Consider the following 25,101-nt stretch of genomic DNA (forward strand, 5'->3'; position numbering starts at 1 on the left):
CAAGGTTGCCCACTCTCACTTTTACTTTTTACTTTAGCAATAGAGCCTCTTTCTGTGACTCTCAGAACCTCGCCTCTGTTTCAAGGGGTTATTCGTGGTGGTACGGAATATAGGGTTGCTCTGTATGCAGATGACTTATTACTATATGTTACAAATCCAACAATTCATTTATCCTCTGTAATGAAAATACTTCTGAGTTTTGGCTCTTTCTCTGGGTACAAGATTAATATACAAAAAAGTGAATGTTTTCCTATAAACCCAGCTGCAAAAGAGCTTAGACAGACAGATTTTAATTTCCATTTAGCTTCTTCAGGTTTTAGATATCTAGGAGTGCATATTACCAGTTCATTTAAAGCTTTGCGAACAGCAAATCTTAACCCTTTGCTGACCTATGTAAGGTTGGCTTTTCAAAGGTGGGCAAATCTTCCTGTATCACTTCTTGGCAGGATTAATATTATAAAAATGAATATTCTACCTAAATTCCTCTATATTTTTCAGTGTATCCCATTGTTTCTACCTAAGTCCTTTTTCAAATCTGTGAATCGAATGATTTCATCATTTATATGGGCAAATAAAACTTAAAACTTTCCTTTTTGCTAAAGCATATAGTTAGGGCTGGACCAGGTGACCCTGAATCCTCCCTTAGTTATGCTGCAATAGATGTAGGCTGCCGGGGGATTCCCATGATGCATTGAGTTTTTCCTTTCCAGTCACCTTTCTTACTCACTATGTATTAACAGACCTCTCTGTATTGAATCGTATCTGTTATTAATCTCTGTCTCTCTTCCACAGCATGTCTTTATCCTGTCTTCCTTCTCTCACCCCAACCGGTCGCAGCAGATGGCCGCCCCTCCCTGAGCCTGGTTCTGCCGGAGGTTTCTTCCTGTTAAAAGGGAGTTTTTCCTTCCCACTGTCGCCAAAGTGCTTGCTCATAGGGGGTCATATGATTGTTGGGCTTTTCTCTGTATCTATGAAGCGCCTTGAGGCGACATTTGTTGTGATTTGGCGCTATATAAATAAAATTGAATTGAATTGAATTGAATAAGACCCCCAGGATTAGTATGACCTCATTACAACAGGGTAAGCTCAGTAGGGGTCTTGCTCTGCCCAACTTGATGTTTTATTATTGGGCAGCCAACATTCAGAAGTATACCTATTGGCTGACTGATCCTCAGGCTTCTTGGCGTTGCCTTGAGGCTCAATCATGTTTCTCTTCCTCACTCCCAGCACTATTATTTTCATCCCTTCCTGTCTCCCTGTTAGGATTCACATTCAACCCTGTTCAAATTGGCTCTCTAAAAATATGGTATCAATTCTGGCGTCACTTCAATTCTGTCTCTGCTTCTGCTCTGACCCCAATCTGCAACAACCACCTCTTCCCCCCATTCCTGGCAGACTCCTCTTTCCGTATATGGGCAAGAAAAGGTATCAAATGTTTTTATGACTTCTTCAAAGATAACATTTTTCTCAGCTTTAGTGAACTTTGTTCTTTGTATAATTTGCCCTCGTATCATTTGTTCCGCTACTTTCAAATAAGACACTGTGCATCTTCTATCTTACCAGAGTTTCCAAGTCAACCTCTCAAGCCTTGGTGGGAAGACTTATTCCAGTTGAAGCCTCACAGTAAGGCTCTAATATCACAAATATATACTTTAATTATGGCATCGGGCAATTACTCAACCAAGAAATTTGCCTCGAGTTGGGAACAGGAACTGGGCCTTCAGTTTGTTGAAGGTTACTGGGACAAAGTAATTGACAGAATTCATTCTTCAGCCTCATGTGCAATCTAAAATATACCCCAGCATTCCTGACCTGTGCAACAGATGCAATACCTCCCCCTGTGATTTAAGTCATGTTTTTTGCCTGCGCGTCACATCAATTATACTGGACTTTTTACTCTGAAGTGCTCTCTCATGTTTTGAGCGTTACTCTCAAACCATGTCCACTAGTTGCCATTTTTGGTGTTTCTGAGAACGCCACCCTAAACCTTAGTCGTAAGCAACTGGATATTATCGCTTTCACTTCACTGCTGGCACGACGTCGAATTTTGCTGTCCTGGAAAGCTCCTCACCCTCCAGCCTGATCACGTTGGCTGGAAAATGTTATGTTTTTTTTAAAAATGGAGAAAATAAAATTTAGACTCAGAAGAAATGTTAATAAGTTCTCACAGCTGTGGCAGCCTTTTATCATTTACTTTAACTCATTGAAAACACTTACAACAGACTAAACTTTTGTACCACAGGGTTCCCTTTTGTTATGGTTTTGGGAGGGAGTTAATTTGTTTTTTTAATTATTATTTTGTTTGTTTGTTTGTTTGTTTTTTGTTGTTTTCTGTGTGTGGGTTGTTGTTTTTTTTTGTTTTTCTTCCTTTTTCCCTGTTTTTTTACCTCTTTCTTTTTTCTGTTTTATTGTTATCATCCTAATCTTAATGGCCTAATTTGTTTTGATATGTCTTTATATCGGTTGGTACTTGCTTTATTGGGCCTGATATGTCAAATTACATGTGCAAAACTTTATAAATAAAGAGGGAAACAAAATCTGACCTCAGAGTATTTAGTTTACAGTTTAAACTTTGTAGTCCAGCAGACAGAAGCTTCACTCCTGAATCCTGCACATTTTTGATACTCAGGTCCAGCTCTGTCAGAGTAGAGGACTGAGAGCTGAGCATTGATGACACAGCTTCACAGTTTTCCGCTAAAAGTTCACAGACGTTGAGTCTGAAAATGAAAACATGAACAAAGACTGATGTTAAAGTGTAATCAGGGTGCAATAACTAATCTTATATTTTAAGAATCCTTGTTGTTTTATGCTGAGCAGATGTGGTATGAAACAACAGTAAATTGATCAAGTTTACCTTAACTGTTTAAATTGCTGGATTTATTTTCTCAGTTAAAAACAAAACAAACAAAAGAAAAAAGAATACAAATCGGTCAGACCTCAGAACATTCAGTTTGGCGTGAGGACTCTCCACTGCAGCAGACAGAAGCTTTACTGCTGAATCAATCAGTCTGTTGGTGCTCAGGTCCAGCTCTCTCAGACTACAGGACTGGGAGCTGACGACTGACAACAAATCTGTACAGCCTTTCTCTGACAGGTTACAGCTGCTCAGCCTGAAAAAATAACAAGAACAACAAAACAATAATATTTATTATCAAATAAAATCTCTTTATATGTTGAACCTTTGTAATCAAATGTGTACAAATGAGTACACTACAATGCACAATTAAATAAAAAAAGTTCAAGAATTTAAGTGTAACAGAAGAAAAATATTTCAAATTAAACACAATTATTCCAATGTATGTAAATGGAAACCAGTGAAGAGCAGCTTAATTGAGTGACAGTAGTTCAGTGTCTGCTGGCACAGGCCTGTGAGTACTGCCGTATTACAGTTACTACAGTACTGCTGGTCACTTTATTAATTCTAATATGTGTATTACTGTAAATGTAGTTATAAATAATGTATCACATCCTGGACTTGGTGCAGACTCTCGTTTCATTTTCTGTCTAAAAGCTGGTTTGGCTCATTCCCCTTTAAAGCCCCGCTCTCCCTAAGGGCCAACTTTATTTTGATTGGATGATTTCATAAAGCACGCTGAAGGGCTGTAGCCAGTTATCATGAGCTCCATCTCCTCCACCTTCTGGTTTAGAAATTATAAGAAACTGTAAACCTCATAAAAAGTCGACTTGATGCATGCTCAGTCATCCAGGTTAGTAAATCCCAAAAGTTGATTCTGTTCATCTGGACGTAGCGCTTTCAGTAGGAGAAACGTTTCGTCATTCATCCAGGTGACTTCTTCAGTCTCAGCTGACTGCAGGTTTCCAACCGTATAAAAAAGGACATTTGCATAATGACTTAAACCAGCCCACTAAAGGAACAATAGGCTGGGAGGTCAGTTCCTTGGTCATTAGGTTTCAGTCATTATGCAAATGTACTTTTTATAAGATTGGGGAAAGCTGCAGTTAGCTGAGCCTGAAGAAGTCCCCTTGATGAGTGACAAAACGGTTCTCCCGCTGAGAACGCTACGTCCAGATGAACAGAATCAAACTGTGGGGGCTCATAAAATCATGATTAGAAATCTTTTCAGATGTATTTTTACATTTTAGATCCACAGCAACAAAGTTCACAGCAGGACGTCTCTGTTCAGTAATTATTATGCCCATTACCTGCAAACTGTGAGGTACGCAGGTAATGCCAGGTAAACACTAGCTGTCTGAAACTGTTCCTGTTAAATGTGTGTATAAAGGAAATAAGCTGAAATACAGAGACTGGATGGATCTTTGCTTTGACTTTGACGCCAAACTTTTCTTCCTGTTAAAAGGGAGTTTTTCCTTCCCACTGTCGCCAAAGTGCTTGCTCATAGAGGGTCATATGATTGTTGAGTTTTTCTCTGTATCTATTACTGTACGATCTACTGTACAATATAAAGCGCCTTGAGGCGACTGTTGTTGTGATTTGGCGCTATATAAATAAAATTGAATTGAATTGAATTACATCCCATTTCAGGTACCTGGAACCTGAACCTTCTCTGGAAACCTGGGATGCTGGCGGGTTTCTCTTGCTTACCTATCTGCTCATCCTCTTTCTTTCTGCTCGCATGATGATTTCCTGGTTGAGTTTGTAAAGACTTTTGCTCAGGACCTTCTTGCTGTGCGGCAACAGTGCTAACCACCGTCCGCTTTATTTTTTTCAGTCATTAAATCAAACCATGAAAGATCAGCTTGCTTCTCGCGATGAACCTGTCTGTTTTCGATTCCACACCAGGGTCTGCCCACTGGTAAGTTCAGGGATAAGGGTGGAGGATACTAACACAAACAAAAAAAACCCAGATTGCAACTCCAAGTCTCTGTGCTTTTTAACCAGGCCTTTCAGGCTCTTGTTCAATCAGAACCTCATGGAGTCTGAGTTAGCGAGACAGTTAAACATCCCTCTATGCGCCCTTAATCCGCCCATTCTCACTAAGTCATTAAATAACCGAGTGTCCCCTCACATAACTCACCGCACAGAGCCTGTCACCCCTGGCAATCTCAAGAAAACACCTTTTTTGCTTTTCATGCACCTCACAAACCACTCATACTCGGGTTTCCTAGAATTACATAACCCACACTTAGACTGGTCAGGTCAGAGGGTAATCAGTTAGAGTCTGTTCTGTCAAATTTCCTTGTTTCCGCCCGTCCACCGGAACCTGTGGAATCATCAACCAACACTGATACTGTTTTAGCTCTCTCCTCTGTGCCCACCAAATGTCATGATCTTCAGGAAGTATTTAGCAAAAGTAAAGCGCTTTCACTGCCACCTCACAGACCACATGACTGCACCATAGAACTACTCTCTGGCTCCACCCAGCCTTCTAGCTGGCTGTATAACCTGTCTAGACCTGAGTGTGCGGCTATGGAAAAGTACATTAAGGAATCCCTCGGTGCAGGCATAATCCAACGATTGTCATCTCAAGTTGGAACTTCTTTTTTGTGGGGAAAAAGGATGGCTCTCTGGCCATGCATTTACTTCAGGGGCCTCAGTGATATTACCATCAAGAATAAGTACCTATTACCTCATTAGCTCTGCTTTCAGGCCATTTCACAGCGCCACAGGATTTACAAAACCCCACCTCCGCAACGCTTACCACTTTTTCCAGATCAATCAGGGAGACAAGTGGAAGACCGTTTTAAACATGCCATTGGGGGACTACGAGTATTTGATCATGCCGCCTGGGTTAACTAATGCTCCCGCAATGTTTCAACATTAGTTAACGATGTCCTCCGGGACTTCCTTGAAAGTTTTGTATTGGTGTATCTGGATGATATCCTCATTTTTCCCAAAACCTGCCAGGAACATCAGTCTCATGTCCATGCTATTTTTCCAACGTTTGCTGGAGAATAAACCTTATGTCAAAGCAGAAAAGTGTGAATTCCACTCCTCATCAATAACTTTTTTCGGTTACATATTGGCAAGGGGGCAGGTGAAGACGGATCTGGCAAAAGTGAAAGCTTTCACAGAGTGGCCTTCCCCTTGTACCCATTGTAGATCCCAGAAGCATCTCCAATGGGTTTTGGGAATAGCAAATTTTTATAGACGGTTCATTTGCCACTATAGTCAGGTAGCTGCACCACTCAAGTCTCAGCATGCATCTGGTCCCCCAAAGCTAAAACTGCATTCACCAAACTGAAGTATCTGTTCACCACGGCACCTTTTTGGTTCACCCTGATCACAGTTATCATTGTAAAGGTGGACACATCAGAAATTGGAGAAGGGAGAGGTAAATGATGCCAAGTGAAAGAGAATGCTTTGGGGGGGGGGGGGGGGGTGTCATGCTGCTGTCATGGTCTGTGTGAGCAGCTGTGGCTTCCCACTAGACTCTGGTTTCTGCCTTTGGGTGGAGCCTGGTCAGCCTGTCCATTGTCCACAGTAATCTACTAGGCTGAATATAACATCAGCACTCTCAAGACCTCTACTAACCTCCTAATCCTCGGATCATCTACTCACCCTTGCAGTTCAGTCACGTTTTCCTGGATGCTGGTCTTCTTGATTCACTCACAGCCACATTAATGCCTTTCGTCTCTTAGACTTACTGGACCACTTTGCCTGGATTCAAAGCTAACAAGTACTCACCCAGACCTCACCACCTGCCTTCCCCAAGTTGCTTTTCAACTGCTGACAAGTAAACGGTAAATGGACTGATTCTTATATTGTGTTTTTCTACTTTCCCGGAGTACTCAAAGCGCTCTATACAACATGCCACATCCACCCAATCACACCCATTCTCACAAACACTTTATCTGTACTTAGTGCTTTCTAAGTACATTCACACACATTCATACTCTGATGGATGCATCGGAGAGCAAGTTGGGGTTAGTATCTTGCCCAAGGATACTTGACAGGCAGACTTGAGGAGCCAGGGATCGAACCACCAACCTTCCGATCAGTAGGTCAGATCAGACCAGCTTTACCTCCTGAGCTACAGAAACCCCAAGTAAGACATTGAAGATAACCTCGTTCACTTACTGTAACCTCCACCAGTGATCTTTCTGATGCTGCTCTACCTCTGTTACAGTGAATCAGATTACCATCAACCAAGACCCATTTCCAGGAACCTACCATAGAGCCCACTTCATGCTCACAGCTTCAAGTACTTGACTTCCGCCATAGTTCACAGTTCATGTTAAAAATTCCAAGTGTCAAGTTCCTGTGTGTAAATAAAGCCTTCACGTCTAGTAATATTCAGTTCCTTCACCTTTGTCTGTATTTTGGGTTCACCATGTTGTTCTGGCCACACCGAGGTAACATATTTATATTTGAAAAACAGAGAGACATTGGGGATTGCAATAAAGATGAGACACAAACCAGACCTTAAAATAAGAACATCTGAAAAAGATGTAGGTGCAGTCTGGTAGCTCAAGTATTTGCTTTAAAAAAAAACAGAGTTAAACTCCTGGTTGTTGGAGACAAGTGAACAACTGGAGGATAATAAACCTGTCATAGGGGCTGAAGGATAAGAGCTCATGTTCTTATAGGCTGGATCTGGATTGTGCTTTGATTAGAGTTAAAGACAAAAATATTTCAGAAATGCTGACATGTCCTGCTGGAGAGAAATATTTAAAGTATCACATTTGACTAAGTGACTATTTTTTAATTTTTCTTAAAAGGCAGTGATCTTTGAACTGAGCACCTCTGATTTATTTCCCATGATTTTAAGAATGAAGCGATGAGTTCATGTTTACTCACAGAGCTTTGTTGGAGGCTTTGACCACTGGCAGCAGCCTCAGAAGAGCCTCCTCTGAAGCATAGTATTTCTTCAGGTCAAACACATCCAGATCTTTTTCTGATGACAGTAAGATGAAGACCAGAGCTGACCACTGAGCAGGAGACAGTTCATCTGTGGAGAGACTTCCTGATCTCAGGGACTGTTGGATCTCCTCCACTAGAGAACGATCATTCAGTTCATTCAGACAGTGGAACAGATTGATGCTTTTCTCTGCAGACAGATCCTCACTGAGCTTCTCCTTGATGTACTGGACTGTTTCCTGATTGGTCTGTGAGCTACTTCCTGTCTGTGTCAGCAGACCTCGTAGGAGACTCTGATTGGTCTGCAGGGAAAGACCCAGGAGGAAGCGGAGGAACAAGTCCAGGTGTCCATTTGGACTCTGTAAGGCCTTGTTCACAGCACTCTGGTAGAAGTGTTTCTCTGCAGATTCTCCTGTGTCAGACTTCTTTGGGGTTGTTTGTTCTTCCAGCAGATTGAGTCCAGAGTTGATGAAGGTCAGATGGACATGAAGAGCAGCCAGAAACTCCTGAACACTCAGATGGATGAAGCAGAACACCATGTCCTGGTACAGTCCTCTCTCCTCTTTAAAGATCTGTGTGAACACTCCTGAGTACACTGAGGCTGCTCTGATATCGATGCCACACTCAGTCAGGTCTGATTCATAGAAGATCAGGTTTCCTTTCTGCAGCTGATCAAAAGCCAGTTTTCCCAGAGACTCAATCATCTTCCTGCTCTCTGGACTCCAGTGTGGATCTGTCTCAGCTCCTCCATCATACTTGACCTTCTTCACTTTGGCCTGAACCACCAGGAAGTGGATGTACATCTCAGTCAGGGTCTTGGGCAGCTCTCCTCCCCCTCTGGTTTCCAGCACATCCTCCAGAACTGTAGCAGTGATCCAGCAGAAGACTGGGATGTGGCACATGATGTGGAGGCTTCGTGATGTCTTGATGTGGGAGATGATCCTGCTGGCTTGCTCCTCATCTCTGAATCTCTTCCTGAAGTACTCCTCCTTCTGTGGGTCAGTGAACCCTCTGACCTCTGTCACCATGTCGACACAGACAGGAGGGATCTGATTGGCTGCTGCAGGTCGTGTGGTTATCCAGAGGTGAGCAGAGGGAAGCAGTTTCCCCCTGATGAGGTTTGTCAGCAGCACATCCACTGAGGTGGACTTTCTAGGGTCAGTTAGGATTGTAGTTTTGTGGAAGTCCAGAGGAAGTCGACACTCATCCAGACCATCAAAGATGAACACAACCTGGAAGTCTTCAAAGCTGCAGATTCCTGCTTCTTTGGTTTCAGTAAAGAAGTGATGAACAAGTCCCACCAAGCTGAACTCTTCCTCTTTCAGCACATTCAGCTCTCTGAAAGTGAATGGAAATATGAACTGGATGTCCTGGTTGGCTTTGTCTTGAGCCCAGTCCAGGCTGTATTTCTGTGTTAAGACTGTTTTCCCAATGCCAGCCACTCCCTTTGTCAGCACTGTTCTGATTGGTTTATCTCTTCCAGGTGTGTCTTTAAAGATGTCTTCTTGTCTGATTGTTGTTTCTGGTCTGTCTCGTTTCCTGGATGCTGTTTCAATCCGTCTGACCTCATGTTCATTATTGACCTCTGCAGTCCCTCCCTCTGTGATGTAGAGCTCTGTGTAGATCTGATTCAGAAGGGTTTGGTTTCCTGCTTTAGCGATGCCCTCAAACACACACTGGAACTTCTTCTTCAAGACAGACTTAAGTTTAGGCTGACACTTCTGAAGAGCATCTGAATCAAAAAAAGGAAAAAAGAAGGAAAAATACAAATCTGGTCTGAAGGAGCTATGTGATGTACTAAACAAGTTAAACAGGTTTCTGCTTTCTGTGCCTCTTCTCCAAACTTTGTTACCAAAAATAACAACATTGAAATGTCATAATGTTCCCCACTGCTATGTTATTTAAAGAAGCATCTGAGAGAGATTCAGTAATTCACATTTAATTCTTGTCATAAATTACAATGGCGAAAGATAATGTAAACCCTTTCTGTCCACAATTTACTTTATAATATGTAAATGTGGGATTTTTTTCATTAAACATTTAAGTCAAATGACCGATGCTCAAACAGTATCCTCTTGTTAGAGAAACACTCTGACTTTTCTTTTTTTAAGGCAATCAGTTTGCAAGTAAAGAACACTTGTGTTTAATTAAATACAGCTCACATTAGATCTAAGTAGTTTCACGGGTTTATGATGATCATCAAAATTCCTCCATGTACTTTAGAAAATACATTTGCAGGCATTTAACAAATCCAAACATTCGTCATAGAATGACGTTCTTGCCCTCTCCTTTTTCTTACAATGAATTCTGAGGTTTCACTTTCACATCTCAACAAACTGCAAGGTGACCATTTTTATTCATGGTATATGATACATGACCTCACCTTGTTGAGCAGATGGATCAGAGTAAAAACACAGCTGAGTGGAAAGGTATCTGTCTTTGGTCTCAAGATGTTTGATTGTTATCTTGCATGCTTCGTCTCCCTTTTTCCTCACTGTGTCGATGAAGCTGCGTGCCTTGTCTGCTCTGAGTGGGTTCCCCTCCAGTATCGATTCTTCCTCCAACTTATTTAAGACACCATCACTTACAAGGGCCTCAAGGAGCAGTTTAAGGATTTCTATTGTTACCCTCCAGACAAAGGCTGACCGCACCCTGGCAAGCTCCTCCTCTACAGGAAGAAGAAAAAGACATAAACATGCTTCTCAGTCAAAATCATGTGAAAAATACAGTGGAACCCCGACTTACGAATACCCCATTTAACACAAAAAATTCAAGTTACGAAGGCAATGAATGGCAATATTTCTGCCCCTGATATGGCAAAATGCCCGTGTAACAAAATCCGCTGGCTCTGATTGGCTGAGCCTACAATGCCCACAAGGCCTTCCGAATCATGTGACAACCCCTTGGCTTCCGTACTCGTGCTTCGCTGTTCCACTTGAACGGCGTATTGTTGTTCTAGTTAGCAATTAGCCTAAAGCCTATCGTTCAGCATCACCTCACTCAAAAGGTGCAATGGCTGCTTCGACTTAAGAAAATTTTCGACTTACGAAAGACCCTCGGGAACGGATTAATTTCATAAGTCGGGGTTCCACTGTATTCTAACTTTGTTCAATTAACACTTCAACATCTCATCAACAAATACTGAATTTTAGGGTGTGTGGGGTTAAAATGATGCCAGCTTAAAATGAAACTGAAGAAAAAATTGAAACTGAAAAATAATATTGTAACCGATACACAGATGATCTGTATAGCATACAGCTGTTCTTGTCACAAACAAGGATGCAGTGGACTCAAGAGCAGACTCAATTGCTCGAACTATGTACAATTTATTGAAAGGAAAAGGAACTTAAACAAGACTGGGTCTAACAGAAATTATTCACAGGAACTGAGGGAGGCCCGAGGGCGGCGAAACGAACGTTGAACACAAGGAGAACATGGGCGGGAACTTCTGCAAACACAGGAGAAAGGTTTTACTGAATGGGAAACAATTAAATGGCAGAGGTGAGTGGTACTAGTGGAGAGACTTGTGTTTACTTGAAAACACCGGCTATTAGGCGGGGAAGGGGTTGCCGTGGGAGCGTCCCAGGGATGGTTGAGAGTGTGGGGAAGCTGGTCCAGGTTCCAAGGTGTCCAGGGGAGTTGAATTATGGGCTGGAGGGCAGGCGGAGGAGAAGGTGAGTGTGAAGTCCTAGGGTTCTAGGCAGACTGGAAAATGGGAAGGAAACAGAACCAGCTTAAAAACCCTCTAGATGGAGGCCCGGAAATTGGAAGCAGGTGATGAGCTGGCCAACTCCACCCCAGGAGATGGACAACAGGAACCTGGACCACACCCGACCAGGCACTCCCACGGCATATGACAGTTCTATATTGCTATACAGACAGGCAGACGTGGGTCGAGTATCCAAAAATTGTACTCAAGTAAGAGTAGACTTACTTTAAAATATTATTACTCAAGTAAAAGTGAAAAGTAGTCGTCAAAAAAGTTACACAAGTACTTGGCGAAAAGACTACTCAAGTAGCGAGTAACTGTTTGAAATGTCCGATTTATTTTATAAATAAATGCTATCAGACAAACAAAAATAAATAAATATACAAATTTTAGTATTTTCAACAGGAACATATGTAAAAAACTCAACAAAATAAGGCACAACAATTCTAATTTCCAGATTTCAGTTTTTCACAACATAAAGCTTTTTTCACCAATACCTTCAGTAAATAATATAAATATATAAACAGTGCAAACAATTTCCAGTGACAAGATATGCTGTAAACTTTAGATTCATTTTTGCTCCAAATGGCATAGCAGCCTCAGAGAAAACATTAGAACGAGGCATCTTCAACATATTTTCATACAAGGCAGCTCAGTGTACCATAAGTTGTATGGGTGTGAATCTATTTCTTCATATTTAGCAAAATGTTCCATTTCTTCACTCAGTGGGGTGATGGTTAAGCTTCAGCAGCAGTTTGCTCTCAAGGTTCTTTCTGTGAAGCTCTAACTGTTTAGCAGTGAACAGGAGTCCTGCATGACTGAGAAGTCCTTCACAAGCTCCAGATGCAGGAAGAGCTGTATTGATTTGATCGAGAGCTTCTTGATGTGAGGAACGCCATGCAATAGATCCACATCTCCAGTGAATGGACATGAAAGGTACCTCTCCAGCTCCCCTGCTTCTGGCTTTCCTGACCCCATGGATCCATCATCTTCGTCAAATAGGCCGCTGTTTATGCTGGCCTCATCCAGCTCTGTGTCTAGGTGATGTCTGATGAAGTGGAGACCTGTGGAAAGATGTAAGCTTTTCAAAAGGTCTGGTCATTATAGTGCTGTATACACTGCCAAGCTGCGGATGTTTGGCAAGAAAATTTGATCACACTGGAGATGTTTTTACTAACAAAATCTTGCATTCCGGATCAAGTTTAAAATAAGAACGCGTGCAAGTACGAACGTGAGAATTACGTATATTGTAATAGGTATATTGTACCTACATGATAGTATATTGTACAAACATGAAAAGTATATTGTTAGAACAATATATATCTAATATTGTTAGAACAATAGTATACTATAATAATAAACTTTTCACGTTATAATGTGATATAGCTCTATTTTTCTTTTGCCTGGGTGGCGGCTCTACGCTTCCGTACTACGTTTCTGTATCCAACGCTTTTCAATGTGGCCTCACAAAATTATTATGACTACAACAACCATGAAAAGAGTTGGATGGACATTGCTACTCAATCACAGCTGCCTGGTCAATGTTTTTCATTAGTAATTTTGTATAAGCTTCATGTTATGAATGCACAGTTTAAGTACTCAGGTCGCATCAGAGCATCAGGCCATATAGTGTGAGACCCTGCATCGTGACCTATGAACTTTTAACCTCTGCGATTTAATTGTACAGTTTGAGCAGGAGCTGAATAACGTGACTGAAAGAAATCGCAGTGTTTGCTAGAGATGGACCGATCCCATATTACGTATCGGTATCGGTCCGATACTGACCCAAATTACTGGATCGGATATCGGCGAGAAATAAAAAATGTAATCCGATCCATGAAATATCAAAAAAGCACCTCACAAAGCTTGCTACCCGGCGTAACTCGGCTCATAACTGTAGCACGTAGCAGCAGTGTGCATCACGTGATAGAGCGGCTGTGTGTATTTGTAGCCTTGCTAGCAAACCAGCATTTCATCTATGAGGAAGTTTTCCCAGAGAGAAGTAAAGCAAGTGTGTAAGTTCATCTCTGAATGTCTGTAAAGCATTCCCACGTTAAGCTTAACAACCATACCTGGAGCGACTGCCTCTCTCTCTCTCTCCTGCTGCTTCAATCCTGAAACTGCTTAATAATCAGCTGATCGGCTTTTCTGTCGGGACTCCGTCTCTCTTCTTAGTTTTTGGCCCACTTTGCACCAGAAAGAGGAAACCAGCGGCTGAACAACAGCAGCACGTTTAAGCTTGATAAGCTGTTGTTAGAATTTATTTAATATTACTTTCTACACCAGGATCTTTTCTCCACGTAGCTGACGGCTGGTAATTGTGCAGGGGCGGATCTAGCAAAGTTTAGGCAAGGGGGCCGATAGGGCATGAACAGGGAAAAGGGGGCACAAAGACATACTTTTCTTTCTTATTCTCATTTAAAATGTCTAGCTTTTAATAAATAATTATCTGAATCTTACACCCAAAGTTTTAATCTGATGTAAAATATATAGAAGTCCATTACTGTATATAGTAACTGTTAAGTCTAATATACCCTAGTAAGCTATACTACTTTTTCCTTTGGGAAGATACCATCTGTGAATTCTGCAATTCTGTTGAAGAAAGATGTTGAATCTATTTAATTATTCTTGAAAAATAATTTATTTTTGTGCATTTCCCCCCTGCATCAAATTAAATTTGATTACATCGATTAAGCATCATGAGGTGGAGGGTGGTTCCCTATTTTTTATTTTTTTTGCTGGGAGTTTGCAACCCTATTAGTTAGGTTGCTTAAAATTTCTTCTAAGTACTCTTTAAAATACCAGAATAGGGAGGATGGAGCAGGTTTAACTTTATTAGATTGATCAGTGTTGCTGAACTATGACATATTTTGGACGCAGTGTATTTTTTACATACAGGTATAACAGAATAGCTTTAGTGTTGTTGTCTATTTAAACTTGAGTATGAACTTATACAAAATGCAACAAGATATTAAAAAAACGTTTTGTTGATTAAAAAACACACTATATCGGATTCATATCGGTATCGGCAGATATCCAAATTTATGATATCGGTATCGATATCGGACATAAAAAAGTGGTATCGTGCCATCTCTAGTGTTTGCCCAGCTTAGTGCAGACTGTTTAAACTAAACAAGCTGCTGTTTCACATAATAAACCCTGTCAGCCGCAGTATTGCCTTCTGTTTTAACAGTTAAAGCAGTAGAGATTAGCTGTTTGCATGTGCGTGGAACTCTAGCTTGTTTAACCATGCTAGCTGTTAGCTTATAGCTCACACTAGCTAACCAGCGAGCAGTTAAAAAGACAGCTGACGCTGCACAAAACACCCACAAACTTATCTCACTACAACGTAGCGCCGAAAATATGACTCGCGGCTCGAGCTCGACACAGCGTCTGTAACATAAGACTGACATCCAGCTAACCACAGCGAAAAAGATATTTAGAGAAAACTTACCGTTTCCTCAGGTTACACGAGCTGAGTTGTTTCACGCTGAAAAGTTGGTTTGTTTTGGCTCTCACTGAAGATACAGCTGTTCTTTTGTGCTGCTTTTAAGCGAAACATTCTTTGTATGTGAGGAAAATGCTGTTCATCCTCTTCAGCTCTAGCGTAGACTCTGCCATGTTTTCATGTGTTTCTTCTTTCCATGTGTCGCTACTTTGAAACGCTTGGGCGGCTCTGCCCGCCACAGTTTCAAACTGGTCATGTGACTGCATGGCCACATCTGATTGGTAAAAAAGTTACAGGAAACTCCACCGGCGGCATGTTATCTAATGTGTTAAACTAATTATTTTTTTTAAAGTAACGAGTCGAATTTTGGAAATGTAGCAGAGTAAAAGTACCGTTTCTTCTTCACAAATGTACTCAAGTAAAAGTAAAAAGTATCGTGCAAAAAAGGTACTTTAAAAGTACATTTTTTTCAAAAACTTACTCAAGTAAATGTAACGGAGTAAATGTAACTCGTTACTACCCACCTCTGCAGACGGGCAGGTATACAGGTATACTATGAACAAACATACATATTTGATGAAGCACTGTGAGGTAAACAGATCTACAGAGTGCTATGAAAATATCTACAGTAGTGGAAGCGTAGCTCTCTAACAGTGTACACACTATAACAGAGACTACACCATGTCAGTGTCCTAAAACTACAGCAGTAACCAACGTGGTGAATGTTGATAATGAAAGGATCATGGTCACTGGGAGGAGGAGTGTAGAAGGGTTAGGTGAGTGTGGATGGAAAGGCTCAGCGGGGACTGAATTCAGTAGGGTGACAGCTGTGGGGAAGAAGCTGTTCCTAAACCTGCTGGTTTTAGTCTGAAGGCTCCTGTAGCGCCTTCTGGAGGAGAGGAGCTGGAGGAGTTTATTGGCAGGATGAGAGGAGTCTGAGAATGATGCGTGCTCGGCATAGAAATCTCTTCCTGTGGACATCCTCAATGGCAGGAAGTAGAGTCCCTGAAGAACATACTGAAGAACACCTGAGTCTGTCAGTTTGAAACAGTCGGTAAACGCTGGACCTCCTCTCAGCGTCCCCGCTCTATGTGCCGTTCAGAGATACGCAAGTTTCTTCATGACTGCGGCTGCTGCAGATATTAGGTCATCCATGATTTCTACAGTCACTGGTCAGCAATATAATGTGCGCAAACATATGTGGCTCATATATGTGGCTCCGCCCCTCAAGCGCGCCCTCAGATGTCTAAACAGTGCCAGCTAATTGAAGCTGAAAAAATAACTGTACGTGGAAAAAAAACGATGTAAGTGTGAAAACATGGCAGTGAGTGAGTTTTTTCTTTAAATTTCTATATTTATGTTTTTTCACTATCAGTTTTTTTTTCACTTTCAATACATTTGTTTCAGTTTCAATATTTTTTCAGTTTCATTTTAAGGTGGCATCGTTTTAACCCCATATGTGGGTTAAAAGTACAAAAAAGTCCAGTTGTTTCTCTGCCAAACTCCTTAGACTGGAAGTTCTCATGTTATAAAAAAGTCCCAAAGAAAGATTAAGGCAAAGATTAGGACAGGTTACAGCTCGTGAATTTTATGTACTTATCACAGTTACAAAAAAGAATCTGCCTGAAGTCTATACATTCATACATCTCATCATACAAAGCACTGATCTCCTACCTGCTGATGGAGCTGCTTTGACTGGCTGTTCTTTAGGTTCTTCCATCATCTTTCTATAAAAACACGAGAAGATGATTTCACCAAAAGAAACAGTGAACACAGTCTGGGTGTCACATCATATGAATTTGTCATGGTTTAGTGTACGGGCCACATACACTAAAACTGGTCTGTGTGAAAGAACACATCGATGACATGTCAATGCAGTGATAACCTCATGATATTTGGGGAATAGAGGTTTTTACTTTTTCAGATATTTGTTCAGTATAATGATTAAATAATCTGACCATACAAACCTAAAATACTTTGTTCCCTGTCTGCGACTTTGTGCGTCTCTGCTGTTAGTGCTTAAAGGAAGTTTTAAACTTAAAATACTTCCCCACATATGTGACTGTGGTCTCTGGGGCCATTATCCTGAAACACTGGGGCTCAGCCCTGAAAGCTTTGCTATCTTCACTTGATAACAGCAGCTGTTTAAAGTTACTGAGTGTGTTTGACAGTAAAGTGAATTTAAATGTGAGACACTGTGTGCTCACAGCTAAAGGCTGCAGTCAGCTGTGTCAGAGCGTCCAATGATCCTTTAATAAACACTCAGAGCTCCATGTTAAGGAAGTTAATTAATAAAAGTGGGATGGAGACGTGACTGTGATGGTCCAAATGTGTCTTAAACCAGATGAAATGACAGCTGAGCCTGTGTGTCCTTTGAGACACTGCTCTCCTACAGAGATGCATTTTAGAAACCAGGAAACATCAAATCATTTAAATCAGAGAGTTCATGTTACTAACAGCTCACCTCTCTGCAGCAGACACAGAGCTGGACTTTAAAAGAAATGGGACGACCTTTAGACCGGTCACTCTGTAAGGACACAGAGCTGGATGGAGGTCCAGGTGGGTTCCTGTGAAAAACCATCATGGACATGTTAACAATTCCTGCAGCATCACGTGGCACAAACACTTTGTGTTCCTGTCATCTGCAAACAACAGGAAGTTAATTAATAAAAGCGGGATGGAGACGTGACTGTGATGGTCCAAATGTGTCTTAAACCAGATGAAATGACAGTTACAGCTGAGCCTGTGTGTCCTTATAGACACTGCTCTGCTACAGAGATGCTTTTTAGAAACCAGGAAACATCAAATCATTTAAATCAGAGAGTTCATGTTACTAACAGCTCACCTCTCTGCAGCAGACACAGAGCAGGGTGGAGGTCCAGGCTGGTTCCTGTGAATAATGATGGAGCAGTGATGTGAGTGCTGAGCTGTGACATGGAGAAGAGTCATGGACAGTTAGAGATGGTCATCTCACCTCTGAGCTTTGGTCTGGCTCTCATGTTCCCCACACAGAGTGCTTTTAGAGGGAGGGACTCCCTCCTCTCTGTCCTCACACTGATCCATGCTGCTCAATTCACATCAGCTCACACACACTTTCTACCTTCACCTGCAGAGGAAACACAAATCATTCATGTGCACATCAACTGAAATCCTCCTTTCATCATGTGTGCTGTCCAAATATCAGCTGCTTCTTTCCTGCTTCATCTCAGTGTCAGCTGAATGCAGTCAGACAGCAGTGTGAGGCAGAGGAAGCTGCCATCAGCTGCTCTACTATCAGTCCACTAGATGGAGCCTGAAGCACACACGATGCATTCACTGTGACAGGAAGCTTCAGTCAGTTCAACACTGTGAACAACATTTTAAACATTTCAGCTGATCTATGATTCAAAGAGGATCAGCAGAGTTAAAGCTTCACACTAATTATTCCTGCTGAGTTTGCAGAGAACTGCACACACACTGATTCACTGCTAATGAGAAGCTTCTTCCATCCAGTAATTCATCATCCATCAGCTCTGCTGCTGCTCTCAGTCCTGGATTCTGATCACAAACTAAAAGCAGCTTTTTAACTCGTGTCTGTAAGAGCTCTTAGTGTTAGCTTAGCGTTAGCTTAGTGTTAGCATGCTGTGTGGCTAGCTTAGCGTCAGAGCTCTGCAGGTGTCTCGTGTGGTAAGGAGGTAAAGGGCTGTGACGTCATTGTGTGATTCTTACTCTGAATCTGAATAAGTACGCGGGACCACTGTGTGCGGTAAGACCATCTCTTTACTCACTGTATTGCCATCTCCCGGCATGCATTGCCAGTGCGTAACACGTAATTACACAATCAAACAATGAACACATACTGCCCATACAACAAATGTACCAGAGACAATTATGAATACACCACATCTCCCCTTTTAAACAAAAACAGAATATTACTTTTCTCAGGACAGAACTTTAAACCAGACTACCTCTTGACTCTTTTTTTTCTTTCTCTTTTTCAAAGCCATACAAGAACATCTGGCCAACAATCTGCATTACATTTTTAACCTTTTGTTTTCTTTTTTTTTTGACAACTCTTTTTAGATTTATTTTACTGTGCTCTACAAAACCATTATAACACAGTTATATAACAACAACCTCTTTTTTTTTTCTTACAGATTTAACTTTTTAGGTTTAACTATTGGCCTCCCTGACTTGGTTCTGACCACATCACTGTTAACAGGTGTAGCAGGGATCACACTGGGTGTTTGAGGCTTCTGCAACACAGGCACGTTAACAGGTTCATGCACTGGTGAACTTAAAGGAATCAAATGCACGCGATTACGCCTCACAGTCCCTTGTGGTAACTCCACTGTGTATGATCGGGGTGTAGAGTGATTTTGGATAACAGTGCCTGTAGTTTTGACATCAGTCACCCAAACTTGCTCTCCTGGGGACAGGCTGCATAAAGGTTTTGCGTGGTGGCGCCTGTTGAAGTTTGCCATGTCCATCATCCTCTTCTCCCTTTCCTTTTGAGCGAGCAGTGCATCGTCCGGCAGTGTAGGCTCCAGCTGCGATGGAAGTATCGGCAGTGTGGTTCGCAGACGTCTGCCTATTAAAAGCTCTGCGGGGCTGTATCCGGACTGCAGTGGTGTAGCTCTATAGGCAAGAAGAGCTAGATAAGGATCAGCTGCTTTTTTCAGAAGATTTTTTACAATCTGCACAGCACGTTCTGCTTCTCCATTACTTTGCGGAAACTTGGGGCTGCTTGTGATGTGTTTAAAGCCGTACGCTGCTGCAAAGTCTGTAAAGGTTTGACCTGAATACTGCAGCCCATTATCAGACATGAGGACCTCTGGGATGCCATGATGGGCAAAGAAAGATTTCAGGTGAGTAATGACGTCGTTTGATTTTGTCCTGTTTAACAAAGCAATCTCAACAAATCTAGAGTGATAGTCAACAGCGAGAAGGTAAGTTTTCCCTCCCAGCTCGAAAAGATCTGTGCCCACTCTCTGCCATGGGCGGGCAGGGTATTCTGTTGGCATGAGTGGCTCACTGTTATTGTGTCTTTCTTGAATACACGTTTTGCACTTGAGCACCATCTCAGAGATTTGTTGACTCAGCCCGGGCCACCACACTGTTTGGCGTGCACGAGCTTTGCATTTTACAACACCTTGGTGTCCTTCGTGTAGTTTTTTCAGCACCTCGTTTCTCATTGCTGAAGGAATGACAAGCCGTGTGTCTTTTAGCAAAAGGCCGTCTTCAACAGTGAGCGTGGCTCGGTCAGGCCAGTAATTTCGCAGTAAAGGCTCTTGTTTTGCATGTTCTGGCCAGCCTTTGGTGCACATGACGCGAGCACACACACTGTCGCTTTTCAGTTGTTCCTTCAGTGTTAGCATATATGATGAACTGACAGGCATGTTTGCTACAATACTGTCCACATATATGTCTCTGCTTTCCATTAGCTCTTTGTCTGTAAGGTTCATTGGTTTTTACAGAGGTGAGTGGGACAAAGTATCTGCTGTCCAGAGCGATTTCCCTGGGGCGTACTGCACAGTGTACGAGTAACGCATGAGTCTCATTCTGAATCGCTGGATCCTGGGTGGCAAGAGATCCAGAGCTTGTCCTCCCAGTAAGGAAACGAGAGGTTTGTGGTCAGTTTCAAGACAAAAATGTTTACCAATCAGGAAATCACGAAAACGCTCACACGCCCATGTAGATGCCAGTGCCTCTTTTTCCACTTGTGCGTATCGTTGTTCTGTAGGAGAAAGGGACCTCGATGCATACGCCACTGGTCGCCATCCTTCTTCCCACAGCTGCAAAAGAACACCTCCGAGACCATAGGATGAAGCATCTGCTGATACTTTAATGTCTCTGTTGGGGTCATACATTGCGAGCACTGGGGGTGAGGTCAGGGCATCTCTTAATGTTTTGAAAGCTCTCGCTTGGTCAGTTCCCCAATACCATGCGTTCTTTTTGGAAAGATCTCGCAGGGCTTTGTCTTTTTCAGCTAAATGGGGGTGTCACAACCCGGCTCATAGGAAGTGACAATCAAGAGGGAGACCACACACAGGCTTTAAAGGCTGTAAGACATATTTAATGAAAGTAGATAAAGCAACTTAAAGACGATTTAAAGGACATAACAGCCATCCTGAACTTCCATGACGGGTGGCAGACCGAGAGAGCCAGAGCCCAAAAGCCAGCCTCAGGTTCAGTCAAGGTGTCTTTTATATACACTGGGACTGGCCTCAGGTGTGCTGCATCAATAATTGGGTCAGCTCCACCTACCTGCAAGAAACAGGTAAAAGAAAAAGCAAAACACAAGGCCAGCCCACTGGCCGTCACACTTCCCCCCATAGAACAGGGTCTCACCCTGAATTGGCAAACACGTTTACATTATGAATTTGCAACTAGAAGAACATGCACATATTAAATCCATAACATATATACACACACATGCCACCTCACTTTCAACACCTTTTGTATGCTCAAAAGTCATCTTCAGCTCAACTCCAACCTCAGCAACCTTGGTACCTAGGAGCAATTTAAGAGGAAGGAAAACGATACTGGAGAGGACATACTTTAAAGCATATGAGGAGTGAAGCTGCTGGTTACAAAGGGGCATGGGACAAAGCATCTGCCAAGACATTATGTTTGCCCTTAATGTGCTGGATATCCAAATTGCAAGGCTGCAAAAAGAGGGCCCACCGCATGAGCCTCTGATTTGGGTTCTGCAATGAGTTCAACAAAGTGAGGGGGTTATGGTCAGAAAATACCTCAATTGGCCGAGCAGAATCTAAATATACCCTAAAATGTTGCAAGGCCAAGACTAATGCCAAAGCTTCCTTTTCAATGACCGAATAATTCAGCTGATGGGAGTTGAACTTCTTGGAATAGAAACTAACTGGATGTGCAGTACTTTGCTTGTCAGCTTGGACTAGAACAGCACCTGCACCAATGTGGCTTGCGTCCACATACAGCTTGAAGGGCTGATCCAGACGAGGTGCTAAAAGCACAGGTTCAGAGCACAGTAAAGCTTTTACATCCCAAAAAGCTTGCTGGCATGCTGCAGACCAAATAAACTTTACTTTGGCCTTCAACAAATCAGTCAGAGGAGCAACCACTGTTGAGAAGTTTCGACAAAAACAGCGATAATAACCGACCAGACCCAAAAACCTCATGAGTTCTTTTTTGGTTACTGGAACAGGGAACTCTTTGATGGCCAACACCTTTGCATCAACTGGCCTCACATAACCTTGGCCCACAACCTTACCAAGATAGGTCACAGTTGCTTTTGCAAATTCACATTTTGCCAGGTTGATAGTCAGATTTCCCCAGACTAGTCGTTCAAACAGAGTGCGAATACGATCCAGATGATCCTCCCAAGTGCTACTATATACCACCACGTCATCTAGGTAAACAGCACAGCCTTTCAGCCCATTAACAACCATATTCATGAGTCGCTGAAATGTAGCTGGAGCATTGCGTAAACCAAAACCCATGACTGTATATGAATAAAGACCAGATGGTGTGATGAAAGCAGATATTTCCTGAGCTCTGGGAGTCAGTGGCACCTGCCAATATCCCTTCAACAGATCAAACTTGCTCACATATATTGCTGCACCAACTTGGTCAATACAGTCGTCAATACGAGGCAAGGGATAGGAATCGGGTTTGGTCACTGCATTTACTTTACGAAAGTCTGTGCAACAACGTGGTGATTTATCAACTTTTTCAACCAACAAACATGGGGAAGCCCAGCTTGATGACGACGGCACTGCAATGTTGTTTTCCAACATGTACTGAACTTCCTTATCAATTATCCTCCTCTTTTCCTCAGAGACCCTGTAGAACCTCTGCCGGATTGGTTTTGCATCACCCACATCAATATCATGCTCTATCAAAGTTGTTTTAGAAGGTGTGTCTCTAAACAAGGTTGGATACCTTTTAATTAATGCAGACAGTTCTGCACATTTGTCAGCAGGCAAATGGCCCAACAGCACATTCAAGCTCTGAAGAGTTTCTGAATTCTTCAGACGACCAAGCAATAAAGGATCATCAGGTGCTGCCACATCCTCCCCCCCACAATCTGACTGTGCCATTGTACAAGCAGTCAACCCTGGACTCGATGTGGAAGGAGAAATGAGAGAGCCTGACAGACCGACGGATAGAGGACGAACATGATAGGGTTTCAACAAATTGACATGGCAAAGTTGATTTCTTTTCCGGCGATCTGGGGTAGCAATCAGATAATTCTGTTCAGACAGTTTCTGTACCATGGTGTAAGGCCCAGCAAACCGTGCCTGGAACGGTGATCCTGCAATGGCAATAAAGCCAAAACCTGGTCACCCGCACTAAACTGCTGCTCTTCAGAACGCTGGTCATACAAATATTTCATCTTGACCTGAGCCTTTTCAAGGTTCTGTTTTGCCAACTGACCTGCCACATACAGTCTGTGCTGAAAACCATTAACATAATCTATCAAGTTCACTGGTGGTTCACCTGACAACCACTTATCGCACAGCACTGTCAAACCGAACTTTGTGGCCAAAGACCAAGTCATTTGGGCTAAACCCAGTACTCTCCTGGCACACTTCTCGCGCCGCCAACAGAAGCCACGGTAAACCTTCCTCCCAGTCACTCCTCATTTCGGTGCAATAGGCACGTAACAAGGACTTCAGCGTTTGATGGAAGCGCTCTAAAGCACCTTGGCTCTGTGGATGATAAGGAGAGGCTTTATTATGTACAATATTCAACAGCTTAAGAACTTGTGCAAACAGATTTGACGAAAAGTTTGATCCCTGGTCACTCTGAATAATCTTCGGTATGCCAAATATAGAAATAAACCGCGTCAAAGCCTTCACCACAGACTTAGCTGTGATGGTACGTAGTGGATATGCAGCAGGATAACGCGTAACCTGGCACATTACAGTCAACAGATACTCTGAACCAGATTTTGATCTAGGAAGAGGACCCACACAGTCAATGATCAAATGTTCAAATGGGTTACTCACAGCAGGGATGGGACAAAGTGGAGCAGGTTTAATAGACTGATTTGGCTTACCTACAATTTGGCAAGTATGGCAGGTCTTAATGTAAGCTGAAACATCACGCTTAAGACGTGGCCAAAAGAAGTATCGCAAGATGTAATTATAAGTCTTCGTCACTCCCAAATGCCCAGATTTGTCATGAGAACACATCAACACCTCGTCACGGTATTTAGTTGGAAGCACAATCTGGACAACTGGACTTCCAACACAGTCCAACCCTTGCGGAATCCACCTACGGACTAGTACATCGTTCTGCAGAAAATAACCAGAGGCTGCACTTCTAGCGTCATCACTAGGTTGCACTTTGTGAAACAGCTCAGTCAGTGAAGCATCAGCACGCTGTGCTTGAATTAACTCTTGCTGGGAAACTGACAAATGTTCAGGAACAATCAAATCTGGTTCAACCTGACACTCTTCTGCTTGAGTTACAGGCTCTGCATCCTTTTTAGCTGCAGCCCTTGTAACAACACAAGCTACAAAGTCAGGAAAACCCTGTTCACACTCATGGGACTCATTCAGAACGCTAGATTTAACAGGTAAAGAATTGTCAGCCCAGACTCGATTTCCAGCCAAATCATTCCCTAAAATCACATGTACGCCCTCAAGGGGCAAAGCAGGACGAACACCAAGGCAGATATCATCATCCACAAAACTGCATGACAGTCTGACTTTATGCAATGGGGCACAGATAGTGGTTAAACCCATGCCTTGAACAAGTACACACTCACCAGTATCAGTAACCTGTGAAAATGGCAACATGGAAGCTAAGATAAAAGAATCCTTCGCTCCTGTGTCACGTAAAATCTTTACAGGAACTTTATGAACATCACCCGGGAGTGAGACAAACCCATCTGACACAAAATCCTCAAACCCCGAATAGCTCTCCGAGTCAGACTTAGGCGAAACTGGCGTCTCTCGAGAGACAACTGAAATTTCCCGTGCAGGAATGGTAAGAGCCGCAGGCTTAACCTGTTTGCCTGTACGTGCCAACTTGCTTTTCAACAAGGGACATTCTGCTTTCCAGTGTCCATCGCCATGGCAGTAGTTGCATGCTTGACCAAACTTACTGGGCTTCACACCACCAACGGCCTTCACAGGAACCGATGACATAAACTTAGTTTGACCAAAAGCTCTAGCGGGAGCACCAACTGAAAAA

The 25,101-nt window shown here is 42.5% G+C and overlaps 1 protein-coding gene across 2 annotated transcripts in view; it reads right to left on the reverse strand.

The window, feature by feature from the left end:
• Nucleotides 1-16,685, reverse strand: part of LOC148105956 (protein NLRC3-like) — a 51,965-nt gene extending 35,280 nt beyond the window's left edge. The window contains exons 1-6 of one of the 2 annotated variants that reach the window (XM_087838002.1): nucleotides 16,612-16,685; nucleotides 10,164-10,448; nucleotides 7,721-9,512; nucleotides 2,937-3,110; nucleotides 2,686-2,717; nucleotides 2,544-2,598 (exon numbers count right to left, since the gene is read on the reverse strand). In XM_087838002.1, the coding sequence (XP_087694128.1) occupies nucleotides 2,544-2,598; nucleotides 2,686-2,717; nucleotides 2,937-3,110; nucleotides 7,721-9,512; nucleotides 10,164-10,448; nucleotides 16,612-16,660 (2,387 nt within the window). In that variant the 5' untranslated portion in view covers nucleotides 16,661-16,685. Of the gene's footprint in view, nucleotides 1-2,543; nucleotides 2,718-2,936; nucleotides 3,111-7,720; nucleotides 9,513-10,163; nucleotides 10,449-16,611 lie in introns of both variants that reach the window. The other variant, XM_087838001.1, reaches the window with a different exon arrangement.
• Nucleotides 16,686-25,101: the final 8,416 nt, after the last annotated feature.

This window comes from Neolamprologus brichardi, chromosome 3, assembly GCF_056152115.1.
Source record: "Neolamprologus brichardi isolate AB-2024 chromosome 3, ASM5615211v1, whole genome shotgun sequence".
Classification (NCBI taxonomy): Eukaryota; Metazoa; Chordata; class Actinopteri; order Cichliformes; family Cichlidae; genus Neolamprologus; species Neolamprologus brichardi.